We start from the raw sequence: 16,973 nt of genomic DNA, 5'->3' as shown, positions 1-16,973 counted from the left end.
CGCCGCCGCGCACAATGGGGCCGCGGGCGCAGCAGTGTGCGCGGGCCGCCCCGCCCCGCCCCGCCCCGCCAGGCGCGACCAGCCGAGCGCCGAGCGGCAGAGCTGGGGGCGGGGGGGGGGGGGCGCAGCTGTGCGGGGGGGGGCGCTCCGGACACGGGCACCGCGCGCGACAACCGGCGCGTGAGCAGCGGGACACGGCGCGTGACCGTGTCGCGACACGGCGTGTGCGGGGCGATGGGGCGCGACAGGCGCGTGGGGCGGCGGGAGAGGGAGCGAGGGCGGCGGGTGCGTGAGCACGGGGGGTGCGGAGGGGGGGGGGCCCGCTGTGTGCGACCGGCTGCGCGGCAGCACCCCCGCACCGACCCACCCCCCGCGCTGGGGGCGGCCGCGCACGCCTGTGGCACCACGCGGGGGGGGGGGGGGGGGGGGGGGGGGCGCGCGCCCCCTCCCGGGTCCCGCCCCGCGGCCGAAGGACACGGGTGGCACCGGGGGGTCTCGGTGTTTATCGGGGAAGCCGAAGGCGGGCCCTGACCGGCCGGGGGCGCCCCCCCTGCACTCGGGGCCCCCCCGGGAGGAGGCGGCGCCCAGCACCGGCGCAGGCAGAGGGGGCGCAGCGCTCCCCGGGAACGGGCAAACGGCCCCAGGGGGGCGCTGGAAGCTGCGGGGGGGGGGGGCAGGGGGGAGGGCAGCAGCCTCAGCCCTGCCTGGGTCCTGCGAGGGGGGCAGGCCCCCCCCGAACTCCCCCAGAGAGGCTGCAGGGGCAAGTGTGACACCGAACTGGGAGGAACTGGGAGGGGGCTGGACCCAGTGCACCGGCCCCCCCCCAGAGAAGTGTCGTGGGGCCCAGCCCCTCCTGGGGGATGTGGGGGCCGGATTGGGGGCGGGGGGGGGGGCATTTTGCATCCCCTCTTGCCCGCCGGGACAGCACCCACCCCCCGGTGCCAGGCAGACAAGGACTCCAGGCGCCAGCACGGGGTTGTACAAGGTCTGTAGTTAAGGAGGGAGGGGGGAGGCGAGCAAGGGACAGGCAGACGGACAGACAGACGGACGGGCGCATGCTGCCGCCGCCGCGGTGGCGCTTAGGCCAGGTCCTTGAAGGCGTCGAGATTGAAGGCCGTGTCGAGGAGCCGCTGCAGCTCCGTCAGGTGGGTTTTCTTGTTGCCAGTGGCAGGGGCAGCTGCCGGTTCTCGCCCCGCGTACCTGCGGGGTAAAAGGGGGGGGTGAGGGGGCCTCTGCACCCCCAAGACCCCTCCCCAGCATCCCAGCCCCCCTCCCCGCCCCCAGGTCCCTACCAGACGGGCTTGGCGCGGTTGATGGTGGTGCGGAGCCGGGGTTTGACGTAGTCGTAGTAGCCCTGGTTCTTGTGCTCCTCCTGGCACCACACCAGCTCGGCAGCCGGGTACTTCTGGGCTTCCCGCTGAAGGAGGTCGAAGGGGAACGGGGAGAGCTGCGGGGGACACGGGGGGGGCGTCACGGGGGCCGCGGCAGCCCCGGCTCACGGGCTTGGAGGCGGCCGGACCCTGCTCACCTGCTCCACCCTGGTGATGGCCACGTCGGCCTCCATCTGCCGGGCCTTGCGCTCGCGGGTCAGGTCGTAGTAGACCTTCCCGGTGCAGAACAGCACCCGCTTGACCTGCTCGGGGCTCTGGGCCGCGGGGCCGCCGTCGGGGATGACACGGAGAAAGTGGGTGCCTGCCAAGGGACAGGACAGCAGCGTCAGCCACAGTGGCCCAGGGGACCGCGCCGGCAGCTGCCTGCACCCACATCCCCTGCCAGCCCCTCCCGGGACTCCAGCCTGAGCAGGCAAAGCCCAGAGGCAGAGACAGACCAGCTGGTACCGGGTCCAGCTCCCAGTACAAACCATCAGGGCTCTGGGACACTCGGGGCTGCCGAAGCCCGGCTGCACCGCTGCGGCAGGAAGGGGCTGTCGATGGAGGAAGTGCCACGGCAAACCCCGGAAAGCCGAGCCACGTCTCTCCGGGATGCCAGACCCGGCGCTAACGAGGGGGGGCTCCAATTTGCTGGGTAGATGGGTGCAGCTGGCCCAGCCCGGCCGCGGTGGGGGCGAGCACGCCAGCTCGGCACCGGAGGGGAGCGGGGAGGGCGGGAGGCAGCCCACAGCCCGTGCCATCCGCGCTGCCCTGATGCCGCTGGCGGCAGCCTCGCTCGGCCGCTCACCGGCACGGGGAAGCTGCTGCCAGGCGGACTTTACCCACGGTGGCCAGCTCCTGCCCTTCACCCTTCGTCCCGCAGAGCGGCGCAGGGGCAAACAGGCACCTCCGTGCTGCTCGTACCTGGCAGCATGTCATCAAAGCTGGAGCGGGCTTCGGGGTGGCGCAGCAGCGACTTTGGAGTGAAGATTATCAGCTGGAGGAGGGGAGAAGAGGCAGAGCAAGGCGGTCAGCCTCACCAGAAACACCTCTGCTGCAAGCAACGGCCGGAGCACCGACCCCCGTCCTGAGCACCCTCCCCTGCAAGAGATTTGCTCCCTGCTCGGCCGCTGTGCTCGGCTGGTTTCTGACAGCACCGTCTTTCCCCTGGGGAAGAGGCTGAGGTGCTGCCGGGGACCCGCGTGTCCCGCAGCCGGAGCTGGAAGCAGGCGGCTGGACCAGGTTATTCACTGACCACGGGCCCCGACGTCTCCCCACGGAGCGCAGGAAGGGGCTGTGGCCACCCCAGCCTGCACGAGCTGGCCGGCGGCACGTCCCGTACCGAGCCAGCCCCGAGCGCCAAGAGGTCCTTGGCCCAGGCAGAGGCAAAGGGCCCGTGTTTGCTGCCAAGGTGAGAACCAGCCCCCTGCGAGTCCTGTCCCCAGGCCGGGCAGGGACGCGGGGCTGCCCTGCCTTGGCACTGACCGGTTTGCGGAAGGGCAGGAGGATCTGGCGCCGGAGGACGTGGAAGAAGTTGGCCGGAGTGGAGCAGTTCACCACAATCCAGTTGCAGTCGTAGAGCTGGCGCACGTCGAAGTCGTCCAGTTTCTGCCTCGGCAGTCGAGGGGATTTCAAGAAACACAAGGTGCCTCTTGGCCTCGCAGCTCCGGCAGTGGGGAGAAGAGTGGCCCCCAGCCCTCCCTCCCTCCCTCCTCTCCCCCTCCAGAGCACACGGAGACCTGGGAGAGGCTGCAGGTCTGTGCCCCCCCCACCTTGGGCCAGCAGCCCCCTCCCACGCTGCTTCTGGAGCCACCTCTGCCTCGCACAGTGCAGCAGCCCGGGGGGTGGTGGAGGTGCAGCCTGGGCACCAGGTTCAGCCCTTTTCCCCAAACCCTCCCGGCCGCAGCGTGAGCTCAGGGTGTCCCACACCTGCTACCCGCCCCGTGACAACCCCCCCCGCCGGCAGCGCTGCGCCGAGCCCACCCGGGCAGGGTTGCTCCCCTCCCCCTTTCAAGGCAGCGGTGGATCCGGGACACGGGAGGGGCCGTGCTGAGCTCGGCGTGGCCGCCACTCACGGGGAAGACATCGGGATCGTCGTTGCACATCTGCAGGAATCGCTCCGGGCGGGCGGAGGAGTGCTCGGGGCCCTGCAGGGAGCACGTAGAGGGGGGAGTGAGCTGGGGGGGCAAGGCTGGCGCGAGAGGCTGACGCCCCACCCTGCCAGCAGCGCTGCCTGCCGCTGCCGCCCTCGGCTCTGCTGCTGGGCAGTGGGCACCCCTGGGTGCCCACGAGCTGGGGGACCCCTTACCATGCCCTCCATGCCGTGGGGAAGCAGCAGGACGATGCCGTTCTGTCTGACCCACTTGGCCTGCCCGGGACAGATGAACTGGTCGATTATGCACTGAGCAGTGTTGTGGAAGTCCCCGAACTGGGCTTCCCAAAGCACCAGGGCATTAGGGCTGGCCATGGCAAAGCCCAGCTCAAATCCTGAGGGATGGGAGAGAAGCGAGGGGGTTATCGTCCCAGAGCGGCCTCGCCCCCGGGCGGCAAGCGCGGAGCCGCTCACTCACCGAGGACGCCGTACTCCGACAGAGAGCTGTTGCAGACAGTGTAAGGAGCCTGGTTGGGCCAGAGGTGGTTCATGGGGATACAGGTCCTCTTGTCCACGTTCTGATCGTGCAGGACGTGGTGGCGATGGCTGGAAGAGGGGAAAGCGTTACTCCACCGTCACATTTCACAGAATCCCAGAATCCTTCAGGCTGGAAAAGCCCCTCGGGATCATCGAGTCCAACCCTCAGCCCGACTCTACAAAGTTCTCCCCTACCCCACATCCCCCCACAGCTCATCCAAACGGCCCTTAAACACCCCCAGGGGTGGGGACTCCACCCCCTCCCTGGGCAGCCTATTCCACTCTCTGACCACTCTGGCGGGGAAACATTTTTCCCTCCTGTCCAGTCTGACCCTCCCCTGTTGCAGTTTAAAGCCGTTCCCTCTCGTTCTGTCACTAATTCCCTGGGAGCAGAGACCAGCACCAACCTCTCCACAACGTCCTTTCAGGGAGCTGTAGAGAGTGATGAGGTCTCCCCTCCCCTTCTCCTCCTCACACTGAACAGTCCCAGCTCCTTCAGTCGCTCCTCAATTTCAGATCCCTCCTGGAAAGGCCTTTACAGCCACCAGCAGCCACGGCTTTACCTGAACGTGCCCCTCTCGACGTCCTGGCCGCTGAGGCGGATGTGGATGCCCTCTTTGAGCAGGGAGCCGAACGCCATGTACTCTGCCAGGGCCCAGTCCACCGTCCGGTTCTTCACCATCTCCCCACGGGTTTTCAGAATACGGCTCAAACCTGCCGGGACAGAAGATGGTTCGTAGCCCTGTGACACCGTAGGAGGCTCCAGTGACACCGTGTTTATTCCACAACCTGCCCATGGACGGAGAGACTGCGAATGCCCAGGGGCAGAGGAATGGATCCACCTCTGCTGGGGGGATGAACCAGCGATGAGGAATCAGCCTGCAGGGAAGGATCAGCTCCAAAGCAGAGCTACTCCTCAGTTCACTTCCCTTAACCACAGATCCCTCGTGAACTAATTCTTGTAGACTCACAGAAGGGTTGGGGTTGGAAAGAACCTTCAAAGGCCACCTAGTGCCATGAGCAGGGACATCTTTCACTAGATCAGGTTGCTCAAATGAACCCTTCCAATGATGGGGCAGCCACAGCTTCTCTGGACAACCTGTTCCAGTGTCTCATGACCCTCACTGTAAAACATTTCTTCCTTACGTCCAATCTAAACCTACCCTCTTCCACTTTAAAACCGTTGCTCTTTGTCCTGTCACTACAGGCCCTGGAAAAGTCTCTCTGCCTTTCTCATAAGCCCCCTTTACATATATATATATATAAAGGGGGCTTATATTTATATATGAAAGGCCACGGCAAGGTCTCCCTGAAGCCGTCTCTTCTCCAGGCTGAGCACCCCCAACTCTCTCAGCCTCTCTCCGTAGCAGAGGTGTTCCAGCCCTCTGACAATTTTCATGAACCCACTCCAGCAGGTCCACGTCCTCCTTCACGGGGGACATCAGAGCTGGATGCAGTGCTCCAGGTGGGGTCTCAGGGGAGTGGAGCTGAAAGGAAGAATCCCTTCAACCTGTATATCGAAGCCCTGTAACAGGTCCCTTCCTTCCAGGTCACATTCCAGCCCAATCCCACATCTTCTCTGGAACAAACGCCCAGTCTGGAATAGTTTCCACAAGCTCCTACCTCCATGGATAGTGAAATCCTCCACCGGCACCGAGCTCGCCACTTGACCAATGTGAGTCAGGTCCTCCTCGTTCAGACCGGTGGAAGGGCAGGTCATGCTCCGGGGCTGGCCGTCCAGAGTGAAGAAACCTGCCGGAGGAGGAGCAGTCCGCTGTGCTGGGGGAGCCGTGCCCAGCTCCATGGGGAGAGCTCAGCTCACAGACACCCTCAAGGAACGGTGGGGATGCCAGGAGTGGAGAGCACCACCCTGCCTCCCCCCGCCATTTACTAGAAAATAGCTGCCACGGCTCTAGAGACACCAGGTTTTTTGCTAGAGACTTCCAAAACGTTGTGAGTGACTTACCAGGCCAGGGTGAGTCCAGCCAGTGCTTGATGTGCAAGATCTTCTCATCCTTGGATCTCGCATGGGCCTCCTCGCAGATCTTATCGTACTTGGCAATCTCCTCCTGAGAGGCAGAAAAGCATTAACGAGGGGTCTCCAAACAAGGGTGCCAAGCCTGGGGGCCTCAGCATGAGCTTGCAACGGTGCTGGAGGGAACAGCTGGTCCCCAGAGCCGGGGAGGCCCAGGGCTGCACAGCTCAGCCTCAGAGAGCAGAGCTGCTGCTGGAGGCGCCTGTCCCACCAGGGACAGCCCTGACAACTCGCATCCAACCCTAAAGATGCTGCAAAGTGGTACCGAGGCAAGGAGGAGCCAGCAGAGCTGCTGCAGTGCTTGCTGCCAGAGCAGCAGAACCGGGGCGGGGACCTGCCCCAGACACCCCCAGGGCACCACGAGCCCGAGCGCCGCAGAGCCCAGCTCTCCCGCGGGTCCCAGCCACGCTGCGGTGGCCCAGTGTGGCCTGTGCCACGCTGATCACGGGGCAGTCCTTGAACTAGATGTTCCTGTGCTGCTCAGAGCTGGCACAGCCCAAGGACGAATCTCAGCTCCTACTCCCGTCCCTGCCAGGTCTGTAGCGCTCGCCCAACCCTTGCACAGCTTTGCCACCTTCAGGTGACGAGCACGAGCAGAAACAGGCCCCGTCACATCATTCACACCCAGGTCTGAACCAAACAAACAGTTTTCCCCGGAGATGCTGCCCGCAGTTTACCTCCCGGGCCCCGCGGGACAGTACCTCATACTCCGGCTGATTCACCACCCCCTGGGAAATCAGCAGCTCTGCGTATTTCTGCAGCACTGGCTTCTGCTTCCGGATCTGTTTGTACATCAGGGGCTGCGTGAACATGGGCTCGTCCATCTCGTTGTGACCATTGCGCCTGTAACAAACCTGCGGGGAAGGGGAAGAGCCTTTGAAAGCAGCTGCTTGCAACCCGCAGCTCCAAAAGCGGTGGAAGGTACCTGGGTCTCTGCTAGGAAGAGTCTGAAACAGCCCAGGAGGGACTTGAGTGTGTGCTCCTGATGTGGGAGGCGAGGGCAGGCTCCATACAGAGACAGCGTTGCCCTTCCAAGTGCCACTACAGCCTCGTTGCTTTGCTTTACACCACCTCCTCCCCCTCCTCACATCAAAAGGGCCAGACAAGCCCTGAGGAGAAACCTCAGGTTTCAGAAAATACACCCCAAGAGGTACTGGTGAGCACCCACAGCAGAGCCACAGCCTCGTGCCACGTTACTTACCAAGTCCACCACCACGTCCTTATGGAAGGTGCTTCGCCACTCCGCGGCCACGTTGCACACGTAGACGACAGCCTCAGGGTCGTCTGCGTTGACGTGGAAAATGGGTGCGTTCACCACGCGAGCGACATCAGTCGGGTATGGGGAGGAACGGGCCATCCGGGGGTCTGTTGTGAAGCCGATCTGAGAGGGATCAGGACCAGCACAGGGGTAAGGATTTGGAAAACGGCTCTGCTATGCAGCTCCTTCTTTGGATACTGATGTTAAAGCTGGCTCGGCGTGGGGCAGCTGCATTTTACTGGCTCAGGAAAGCACCAGGAGATCACGCAGGTGGCTCAGCTGCTGCGGCTGAGCTGGGGGTTCCCCCACAGCTGCGCTGCTCACTCGTAGCACAACCTGCCCATCTCCTGCCTCCTGGATGCCACAGCCTGTCCCAGTCCTTGAGCCTGGGCCGTCATCCCAGTGCACCCGTGGGGATGGGCTGGTCCCAGTGGAATGTCTCTGGTTTACGCAGGGGCAGAACAGAGCAGCCCTGCATGGTCTCGCATGCCGAGCATCACGTCGCACCGCCTCTGCGCCAGGCTGGACTCAAAAGCTGCTGTGGTTGAGCAGCCGGGTATGAAGTACCCTCTGCTGAGCCCAGGATTATGGCTCCTGCCAGGGAACACCAGCTGGGAAACAGCTACTGCCTGCTGCCAGATGCCATCCAGACCTGAGCCTGCAGCAGCTGCTCTGCGAGGAACCCCACGGACGCAGGGGATTTGGTCCTCACCTGGTTGTTCACCACGACGTGGACGGTGCCGTGGGTGGTGTAGGAGGGCAGGTCGCTCAGGTGGAACGTCTCGTACACGATGCCCTGCCCGGCGAAAGCGGCGTCTCCGTGCAGGAGGATGGACATCACCTGGGAGAGGCGAAGCCACGGCAGTCAGCGGGGGCTCTGTGGGGATGGCGGGCACCGGGAAAGGGCCCAGGTCTCAGCCCTGTGAGCCTTCGGCATCCCAGAGGGACACAGAGTAGCTCGTCAGTGCATCTGATGCTTTCTCGGGGGATCGGAGCAGAGCCAGCCGCGGTTGGAACCACCACCGGGAAGAAAGCCGTGGCCACCAGCTCTGCCCCCGAGCGAGGGCAGCACGAGGGGGTGCCTCGGTCAGGCCCTGCGATGGCACTTGGTGCACAGCGTCCGGGAGGCGAGTCCCATTTCCAAACACACGTATCTCAAAGCAAAGCCTTTTTCTAACCGAGGGAAGATGAGAAAAATGCCCCTTTCCCCCACGCTTTCACCCCAGAAGACCTCTGTAGAGGAGCCGGGCCAGGAGCTCGCTCCAGCTTCGGTGACGTTCTTTTGCTGTCATAGCCGGGGCTGGCTGAGGCCACCGCCTGTCAGACAAGGACAGAGTTTATCTATTTATATCCAGCCCCTGGAGTGTAGGAGGAAGGGAAGCACTTTTGATCTCACCCTTCCACTTCTTGGTGTTGGGAGACAGGTCTGTGATGAATCAGAGCACAAATAAACCCCCCCCCGCAGCCCATTCCCCGCCTGCTCTCCCACCCGGCTGAGGAGAGCTGCCTCCTGCTGCCAGCTCCAGCTTTCCAGCCCCAGGAATGGTTCTCCATGGTCACGCTGAAATCCTTCAGCTTGTGGCTCCTCCTGCCGAGCCCCCCAAGCTGTGACGCTCAGGTTGTCTTTCAGGAGCACCCCTCATCTCCCCGCTTTCCGACCAGGGGTTGGGGCACCTGCTGCTCCCTGCAGCCCGGCTGAGCCGGACATTCAGAGATGGAGGAACCAGCAATGGGAGCCCAGGGTGGGTGAGCCCCTACCAAAGTCATCCCCAAAGACAGATGGGGGAGCAAAGTCAGGGTGAGGGCAGAGTGAGGGCAGGGGAAAGGGGCACAGCAAACAAAAAACAGCTGTGTTTCTTCACTTTCACAGAATCCCAGAACCATCTGGGTTGGAAAAGCCCTTGAAACTCCTCCAGCCCCACCATGAACCTCACCCTGACCGTTCCCAACCCCACCAGATCCCTCAGCGCTGGCTCAACCCGACTCTTCAACCCCTCCAGGGATGGGGACTCCCCCCCTGCCCTGGGCAGCCCATTCCAACGCCCAACAGCCCCTTCTGCAAAGAAATCCTTCCTAAGAGCCAGTCTGACCCTGCCCTGGCGCAGCTTGAGGCCATTCCCTCTTGGCCTGCCGCTGGTTCCTTGGCTCAAGAGACTCCTCCCCCCTCTCTGCACCCTCCTTTCAGGGAGTTGCAGAGGGCCATGAGGTCTCCCCTCAGCCTCCTCTTCTCCAGACTGAACCCCCCCAGTTCCCTCAGCCGCTCCCCATCAGACCTGTGCTCCAGACCCTGCACCAGCTCCGTTGCCCTTCTCTGGACACGCTCGAGTCATTCAAGGGCCTTTTTGGAGTGAGGGGCCCAAAACTGAACCCACTCATCGAGGGGCGGCCTCACCAGTGCCGAGCACAGGGGTCAGATCCCTTCCCTGTCCCTGCTGGCCACGCTATTTCCGATACAAGCCAGGATGCCATTGGCCTTCTTGGCCACCTGGGCACACTGCTGGCTCCTGTTCAGCCGGCTGTCAATCACCACCCCCAGGTCCCTCTCTGACTGGCAGCTCTCCAGCCACTCCTCCCCAAGCCTGTAGCGCTGCTGGGGGTTGTTGTGGCCCAAGGGCAGCACCCGGCATTTGGCCTTAGTGAAACTCCCCCAGCTGGGCTCAGCCCATCACTCCAGCCTGGCCAGGTCTCTCTGCAGAGCTTCCCTACCCTCGAGCCGATCAACACTCCCACCCAACTTGGTGTCATCTGCAAACTGACTGAGGGTGCACTCGATCCCCTCGTCTAGATCATCAATAAAGATGTTAAACAGGAGTGGCCCCCCTGGTTTCCCACCAGCCTGCCTCCCACCGAACCCCGTCCAGCCCAGGCCACTTCACTGTGGGCATCTCAGCACCACTCACCTTCTTCCCTTCCGTGTCCCCGCAGTAAAACTGCTCCGCTTTAGTCTTGCCTTGAACAACAGGATCAGCTGCCTCCAAGTGGGAGGGATTTGCCACCAAGGAAAGGGTGATGTTCCTGTCGGTGACGCGGTTAATCCGCCGGTGGTACATTCCCAGGTGGTACTTCACGTCACCAGAGCCCTGGCGGAGGGGACAGGAGAGTCACCCCCAGGAATGGGGGCATGGAAGGAGACCTGAGGCAAGGCAGTGCTGACCCCAGGGGCTGGAAAAAGGGGTGTTTCCTGGAGGCACTGGCAGGAAGCAGCAGGCACTCACTTTCGGAGCTGACCTGGCACCCAGCAAAGCCAAAGTAGCCTGTTCCAGGTGCCAAACCGCCCACAAGCCCCAGGCATGCGTCAGGCCCATCTAGGTACGGTTGTAGGGGCAGGGGAAGAAGCAAGTGTGGTGGGTTTGGGGAAGACACCGGAAAACAGCTGATGCTCACCCCAGCTGTGCCCCCACTGCAGCAGCACAGCCGCCCCTGGCACCGCTCGCGAGACGCTGCAGTTCCCAGTCAGGGCACCTCGATGCCCCAGGATGCCGCTTTCTCCCCTCAAAACCCCACCTGAAGGGCACGGCAGGATAAAGCCAGCCCAGCCTTCCAAAAGCCAAATCATCCTGGTTTATGATACTGGAAGCTCTGGAGCATGAGAGCATCCCAGAGGCAGAGCCTGCAGCATACGTGACTCAAGCCTCGGGGTTTTTGGAGCTGCTTTAAAGCCCCGATGGGGACCAGGGGCTGCTGCAAGGGGACAGGCCAACCTCTGCGCCGGGCCCCTTCCCCTCACCTCGCTGCTCACCCCAAGAGAGAGTCGCTGACTGCCCACAGCCTGCACTGAAGACACCGGCAGCGACCAGGGCACAGGTCACCCGCAGGACAGGCAAGAACAGACCAGCACCGGCACCAACACGAAAGCGTCAGTCACGTGGGTGCGTGTGCAACGTGGAAATCCTTGTGACACTGACACCACCGAGCGACACCACAAGTGGTGGCATAATCCAGCTCACGCTGCAAGGCCACGGCCTTTGGGGACCGCACGGGGACAGGCAGAGGAGGAGACTCACCTCATCAGCAGCCTCCAGCTTGGAGTCGAACTGGCAGAAGATCTGCTCCAGCTCTTTCCTGATGACGTTGGCGAGAACATTCAGGCGTCCCCTGCAAAAGCAAGACCGTTGTGGGCAACCAGCGGCGCCAGGCCAGCATCGAGTGCCGACGGTGACCTGCCATCCCCTCTGTCATGAAGAGGTGATGCAACAACCCCACACCTCCTGTGACAGCTGTAGGGTCACCAGGGGAGGGGGCTCCTGAGGAGACTGCAGACCCCCATCCCGACAGCTGCCCTGGCGCGGGCAGGCCGGATCCTGCTCTGGGATTCCAGCTCTGCCACTCGAGCCACCACCCCTCTCCAGGTGACTTTACAAACGAGATGAAGCTGAAAACACCGCAATGAGTGGAGAGCAGCCAAGGCCTGAGCTCTCCAGCTAAGGTTCACCACCAGCCAAGACCAGTTAGGTGATGGCAGAAACTGGTGTGCCCTCCAGTACCGCACCCCAGCAGCATCCCTCTCCTCCACGCCCCAAGCACTGCCCTGGAGAGAGGCAAGGTTACCTGTGGGGCATCCCCATGATAACATAATCCACTCCCTTCTCACTCGACTTATCAATAATGGTCTTTAAGGCAGGGATCAGCACTTCACAGCCCTCCAGACCAAAACGCTTCTCCGAAGACCATTTCCGATGGAGGAACTCCTCGAACCTGGAAGGCAAAGGGAGAGAGGGATCAGTGCCAGGGCTACAGCTGAGGGCAGAAACCAGAGGAAGGATGAGAACTGCACCAAGGGAGCCAGAGCACTGAGTGATGCTTAAACAGGCGTCACGCAGCAGCCTGACAGCCTTCCCAGCCACCCCAGCCCACACTTGCGGAGCCCAGCTGGCTGCTCCCCCACCCCGACACTGTGCTGCACTTAAACCTTATTTTTAGACCTTTTCTTTCAGGATCATCCATGTTTTCAGGCTCTTTGCCAGCACCTGAGCCTGCCAGCCCAGCAGCTCACTGGCGTCACCCTGCTGATTAAGCCAACCACGACAGATGACGTCAAGATGTGACTCAGGTGGTGACCACGTCGCTCTGGCTGTGAGCAAACCACCCCTGGCAACAAGGGGAGATAAGGAGAAGGTGAAGACCCCCCCAGGGTACCTGGTAGAGCGGACCAGCCTGGCCAGCAGCGTGCGTTTCTCTTCGTTGGTGAACTGCATGATGCCAGGGGTCTCAAACTTCTGCCGGATCCACTGGCACTGCTCCAGGTCGTTGATGAACATGAACTCCACCCCGATGTGCTGGCAGTACGCCATCTGCCCGAAGGGACAGGAAGGGCCATGAGACAACAGCCTTCAGCACCTCCTCACCCCCAGCGAAGAAGACAGGCATCGTACTGGGACCAGGGGTTCTTTCATTCCCCTCTAACCTTTCAGCAAGACAAAGAGCCCTCCCGCACCGGCCCAGACAAACCCTCCTGCCTGGCAGCCGCGCTGCCCTGCCTGAACGTGGGCAAGCGCTGCCCGTGACAGCAGCCCGGGGACACGCGTGAGCGGTGCCCAGCAGCTGGTCCTCTCTCAGCCCTGTCTTGGGACCCTGGTTTGAGCTGTCTGCCCGGAAAGGGGACACTGCAGGGGATGTCCCGGGATGTTGCGGGGCAGCTTGGACCCTGCACATGACCCAGCATCAAAATGTTTAATTCCCTTTCCCTGAGGGCCCAAGGGGGAGTCCTTTACATCCACCTCAGAGGTGAGATTTTCCCTCTCGGTGGCATCAGCTGTGACCAGATCCACAACCTCACTTCACACGGTGGGAAGAAAATCAGCAAAACAACCTCCCCCAACAAATAAGGAGCCCGTTCTTGCAGCTTATCTAAGACATTGACGCAGCTTTGCTTCTCCCCAAGGTCAACTTGTCTCAGCAGAGACCTTCTGAGCAAGCCTGCAGCTTCCCTGAGAGCCGTCTGTGCTCTCAGACCAGGCAGAGCAGGGCATGAAATTTGGCAGGAAGGGGGAACCAGCTGCAAGAGCTGGAAGCCCCAGCCCCGGGTTGGTGCTGCTCCTGCACAGAGACCCTCCAAGGGGCCACCACGCAGGGCACCAGCACTCCTGCAGCGCATGGAGGTGAGCATCACCTGCCTGCAGCCCGCTCCTGGGCTCTCCCAGCACCGTTTGCTGCTTTAAACTGGAAAACATAGCTGAAGAGGTTTCCAAAACTGCAATATTTAGTTGCCTGGGATTTGCTCCACCTTGGGTAGACCCAATGCCTTGCCCCAGTGCAGCATGAAGCTGGCGGTGAACAGAGATGAGCAGGTAACACGCTGCTACGAGTGGGGCAAGTGCTGAGGAGCAGCTGCCAACCTGAAAAGCTTAAAACCTGCAGGTTGGCCCAGGCTGTGGGCAGCAGCGGGGCCCAAGACCTTCAAAAAGCAACTGCTCTGCCCCTGACCCGGGCTGCAAACAGGCCTCCCCGCCCTCCTCACCTCCAGCCGACGGATGATTTCCCGGAGTGGAAGAGCCGATTCATTTCCACCGATGAAAGTTGTTGTGGGCAAGTGGAAGACCTTGTCGAGGTCAGATTCATCCAGCCCGTAAAAGCCTGCAGGATTTTTCATGGGTGGGACAAGCGAAAGCAAGAGAGAGAAGGAAGGAAGGGGGACGGGGGGACACCGTCACGCAGGGACCGGGTACGTTTGGGAGAGGTGGGGAAGGGACAAAAAAAAAAAAAAGCAGCACAAAACCAAAAATAAGCATGAAGGAGGTTTATATGGATAAAAACCAAGCCGTAATTAAACAAAAAGACATTAAGCACAGAACAACAAGGTTATTATGAAAGGTAACGCAGGAAACAAAACACAAAGCAATACATATACACATGTAAATGGGCAATTAAAATCCAGGGTGAGAGTCAGCAAGTTTGTAGCCCCAAGAACGCAAAAAATACACCACGAATTATAACAAAGGGGAGAGGAAAGAAACAGGAATTGAGGAGCACCGAGCACAACAGAGGTGTGTCACCACGTGGTGGGAATTAAAAATGAAGAGTCAATGCGGAGAAGGAAACAGTTACAACGGACAAACCCCAAAGAGGGAGAGAAAGAGAAGCAAGAGAAAACAGCATCAGGGCTCTGCAACGGACTCTCCTGAATAGCTCAGCCCGGGAGCAGGGCAGCCAGCCAGCCCCTCAGGGGTTCTGCTGCCCAGATACCCTCTTGCCCCAATTAACAGCCTTTTAATTAGGGGTTTAGCCTAGCTCTGCTCAGCAAACCCCCTCCTTTCTGGTGCTGGCACCTCGTGGTTCGTAGGCAGCTCCTACTTGCGGCACGTGGGGCTGTGGGGAGCTGAGCTGTGCCTGGAGAAGGTGCCGAGCAGGGCTCAGAGCCAACCGTCGGGTTTAATTGCTGCAGATGAGCCCTGCCGCCACCGTCTGCTGCTGTCACAGCATCGCAAGGTCCCTGCCAGGGCCCGCAGCAGCTCACTGCACCTCAAAGGAGGTGCCTCGGGGCCTGCTGAAGCTCATGGTTTTCTTTGGGGAAACTGAGGCACAGAGGAGGAGGGAAAATGAACTCGCTGAACTGATGCAGCAAGGCAGAAGCAGATCTGGGAAGGGGACTGGGGAGTCCCAAGACCCTTTTGACGCAGGAGCTTGGCTGGAAAGAGGGTGGATGAGTGAAGCTGCCCACTGCCAGCCCAGAGCCCCAACATCTTCCCTGTTCATCCCTCCCAAACTCCCAGCAGAGCCAGGTTTCACGGTGTTTTTCTAACCCAGGGCAGGAGCCACAGAAGAGGCAGAGTTACCACCACCCCTCCTCCCAGCTCCCTCCAAACCAGCCCAACGCCCCGGCTGGGGTTTCTTCTAGGGAGGGTTCGGGGGACGCCACCCCCCTAAACACTGCAGGACAGCGTAACCCACCCTCCTCCAGGCAAAGGGAGGCAAAACTTGTCCCCCTCCAGAGCTGGCCCTCCTTGAACTTAATCTTAAAAGAGTCTAACCCTTGCTCTCTGGTCAGGGATGGAGGACGAGCTCACAACGGGGCTGGTCACAACTCGTCCCTGGGCAACTTCGAGGACGGCGCTTGCCAGAGGCTGGGAACACCCAAGAGCAGGCTCGGTCTTCCTGGGTGCCACCATCGTTCATCCCCTCCTCTGCCCACATCACCCTCCTGGTTGCCACTAGTCCCCAGAGAAGGAATTAAACTAGACCCAGGGGAGCTCCAGAGCCAGGCCTGGGGGCACTGAACCACAGCTGGAAGGAGCTGAGGGTTTGGCCTCCGTGTCTCCAGGACTTCGCTGTGTTTCCCATCCAAACAGAAGTCCTGGAGAGAGGCAGCATTAGTACACAGTATCCCAGATAAACTGCTGGCTGGAGGTTTCAGGGAAGCCTTGTTAATCTGCTGCGGCCCTCAGCCCCGCGGCACGGGGCTTCGGCTCGCTCTGCCACACTGGTTTGAAGACAGGCACGCTTTGGGGGTATCAGATTTTACAAGGAGTTTTCAGGGCTCTAAGCATCTCTGCTTCTGCTTTGCTGCAGCCTGTCAGCTTTTTTTGACAGCGCTCAGTATTCACAGGCAGCAATACCATCAGATAGGGAGGAAGGCTAGGGATGAGCTGCCAAATTTTCACCGCGACAAAACCAAGGGAGAGTCAGGAAAAGACAGCTTGGATTTTTGGGAAACTCAAACCAATCAGGGAGATTGAGGCCTCGTAAAATTAATGTTCACAACAAAACGTGTACTCTAGCAAGCTAGGCATGCAAACACACAGTATGGAGAAGGCCAGCAAGGCTCTAAATTGGGATCACTACAGGTGAAGCATCACTAACCAAGCGCCTACATTGAGATTTCTAGTGGGACAAATTAAAAATAAACATGTTACAAAACTCAAGAGTGGTGCGAGATGGGAGGGGACCGCTTTACCGGCTTGGTTCATGCCCAGAATAACCTATTCAAAGAGAGTCCTGCACTCCAGAGGGTTAAAGGCTCATTAATTGCATACCTCCTACTGTTAACACTCTCAGCCGCTCCTTGAACACTGCGAGATCTGGGGTGGGCAGGGAGGGGGGTGCAGAAAGGGAGAAGATAGAGAGACGCAGTCAAAGTTAGTAAAAAAAAAAAAACCTGGAACCGTGAAAACTAGTCATGGAAAGTCAAAAAAATACAGTATTTAAAATACAGTCAAAAAACATCAGAGGCAAAAGGGTTGGAACGGAGGATGACTACGCACTAGGCGGAAAAGAAATCCCGGTGGAAAGTCTGGTGAGAGGAGGGAGGAGCAGGGAGGGGAGCAGAGGGCATCAGACACTGGGGAGCAGTTGAGCTGCATGGTTTGAGATCTCCTCTCACGGGCGCACCTCATATGGGAGAGGGAGACCTCCCGGCACGGCATCTTCACCTGCTACGACCAAAAGGCATCTTCCCACCAAGCGGCATCAAGGGGAGCGTTATCCTCTGCAGAGCAGGGAGCTGCCTCCCACAACATCTGCTCCCGGAGGGTTTTGCTCTGCTCGTTGCTACCGGGAGGATTTCAAGGTCACTCCCAAGGAGGCACTGCTGCTGCCTACACACAGGCAGGAGGGGGATCAGGGTGTTAATGAGCAGGCTGTTAATGAGGAAGACCAACGGTGAGGCAGGCAGACGCAGGCGGGAGCGCTGGGACGCCATGCCAGGTGCAGGCAGGGCTGCCGGAGCAGCGGGCAGCGTGCGTCACC

General features: G+C 60.8%; 1 protein-coding gene across 5 annotated transcripts in view; it reads right to left on the bottom strand.

Annotated features, from left to right (window-relative positions):
• Positions 1-969: 969 nt before the first annotated feature.
• Positions 970-16,973, bottom strand: part of OGDH (oxoglutarate dehydrogenase) — a 36,164-nt gene continuing 20,160 nt past the window's right edge. For 3 of the 5 annotated variants that reach the window (XM_074852361.1, XM_074852359.1, XM_074852360.1), the window contains exons 5-24: positions 16,262-16,306; positions 13,750-13,865; positions 12,429-12,583; positions 11,841-11,987; positions 11,297-11,387; positions 10,193-10,372; positions 8,005-8,133; positions 7,236-7,415; positions 6,736-6,888; positions 5,966-6,068; positions 5,623-5,751; positions 4,563-4,713; positions 3,941-4,068; positions 3,679-3,857; positions 3,446-3,517; positions 2,856-2,978; positions 2,295-2,367; positions 1,529-1,692; positions 1,293-1,447; positions 970-1,200 (exon numbers count right to left, since the gene is read on the bottom strand). In XM_074852361.1, coding sequence (XP_074708462.1) covers positions 1,080-1,200; positions 1,293-1,447; positions 1,529-1,692; positions 2,295-2,367; positions 2,856-2,978; positions 3,446-3,517; positions 3,679-3,857; positions 3,941-4,068; positions 4,563-4,713; positions 5,623-5,751; positions 5,966-6,068; positions 6,736-6,888; positions 7,236-7,415; positions 8,005-8,133; positions 10,193-10,372; positions 11,297-11,387; positions 11,841-11,987; positions 12,429-12,583; positions 13,750-13,865; positions 16,262-16,306 — 2,594 coding nt within the window. In that variant the 3' untranslated portion in view covers positions 970-1,079. The remainder of the gene's footprint in view (positions 1,201-1,292; positions 1,448-1,528; positions 1,693-2,294; positions 2,368-2,855; positions 2,979-3,445; positions 3,518-3,678; positions 3,858-3,940; positions 4,069-4,562; positions 4,714-5,622; positions 5,752-5,965; positions 6,069-6,735; positions 6,889-7,235; positions 7,416-8,004; positions 8,134-10,192; positions 10,373-11,296; positions 11,388-11,840; positions 11,988-12,428; positions 12,584-13,749; positions 13,866-16,261; positions 16,307-16,973) is intronic. The other 2 variants (XM_074852363.1, XM_074852362.1) reach the window with 1 other exon arrangement.

This window comes from Strix uralensis, chromosome 28, assembly GCF_047716275.1.
Source record: "Strix uralensis isolate ZFMK-TIS-50842 chromosome 28, bStrUra1, whole genome shotgun sequence".
Lineage (NCBI taxonomy): Eukaryota > Metazoa > Chordata > Aves > Strigiformes > Strigidae > Strix > Strix uralensis.
Note: the sequence above shows the minus strand (reverse complement) of the source record. Positions and strands in the feature narration are given on the sequence as shown.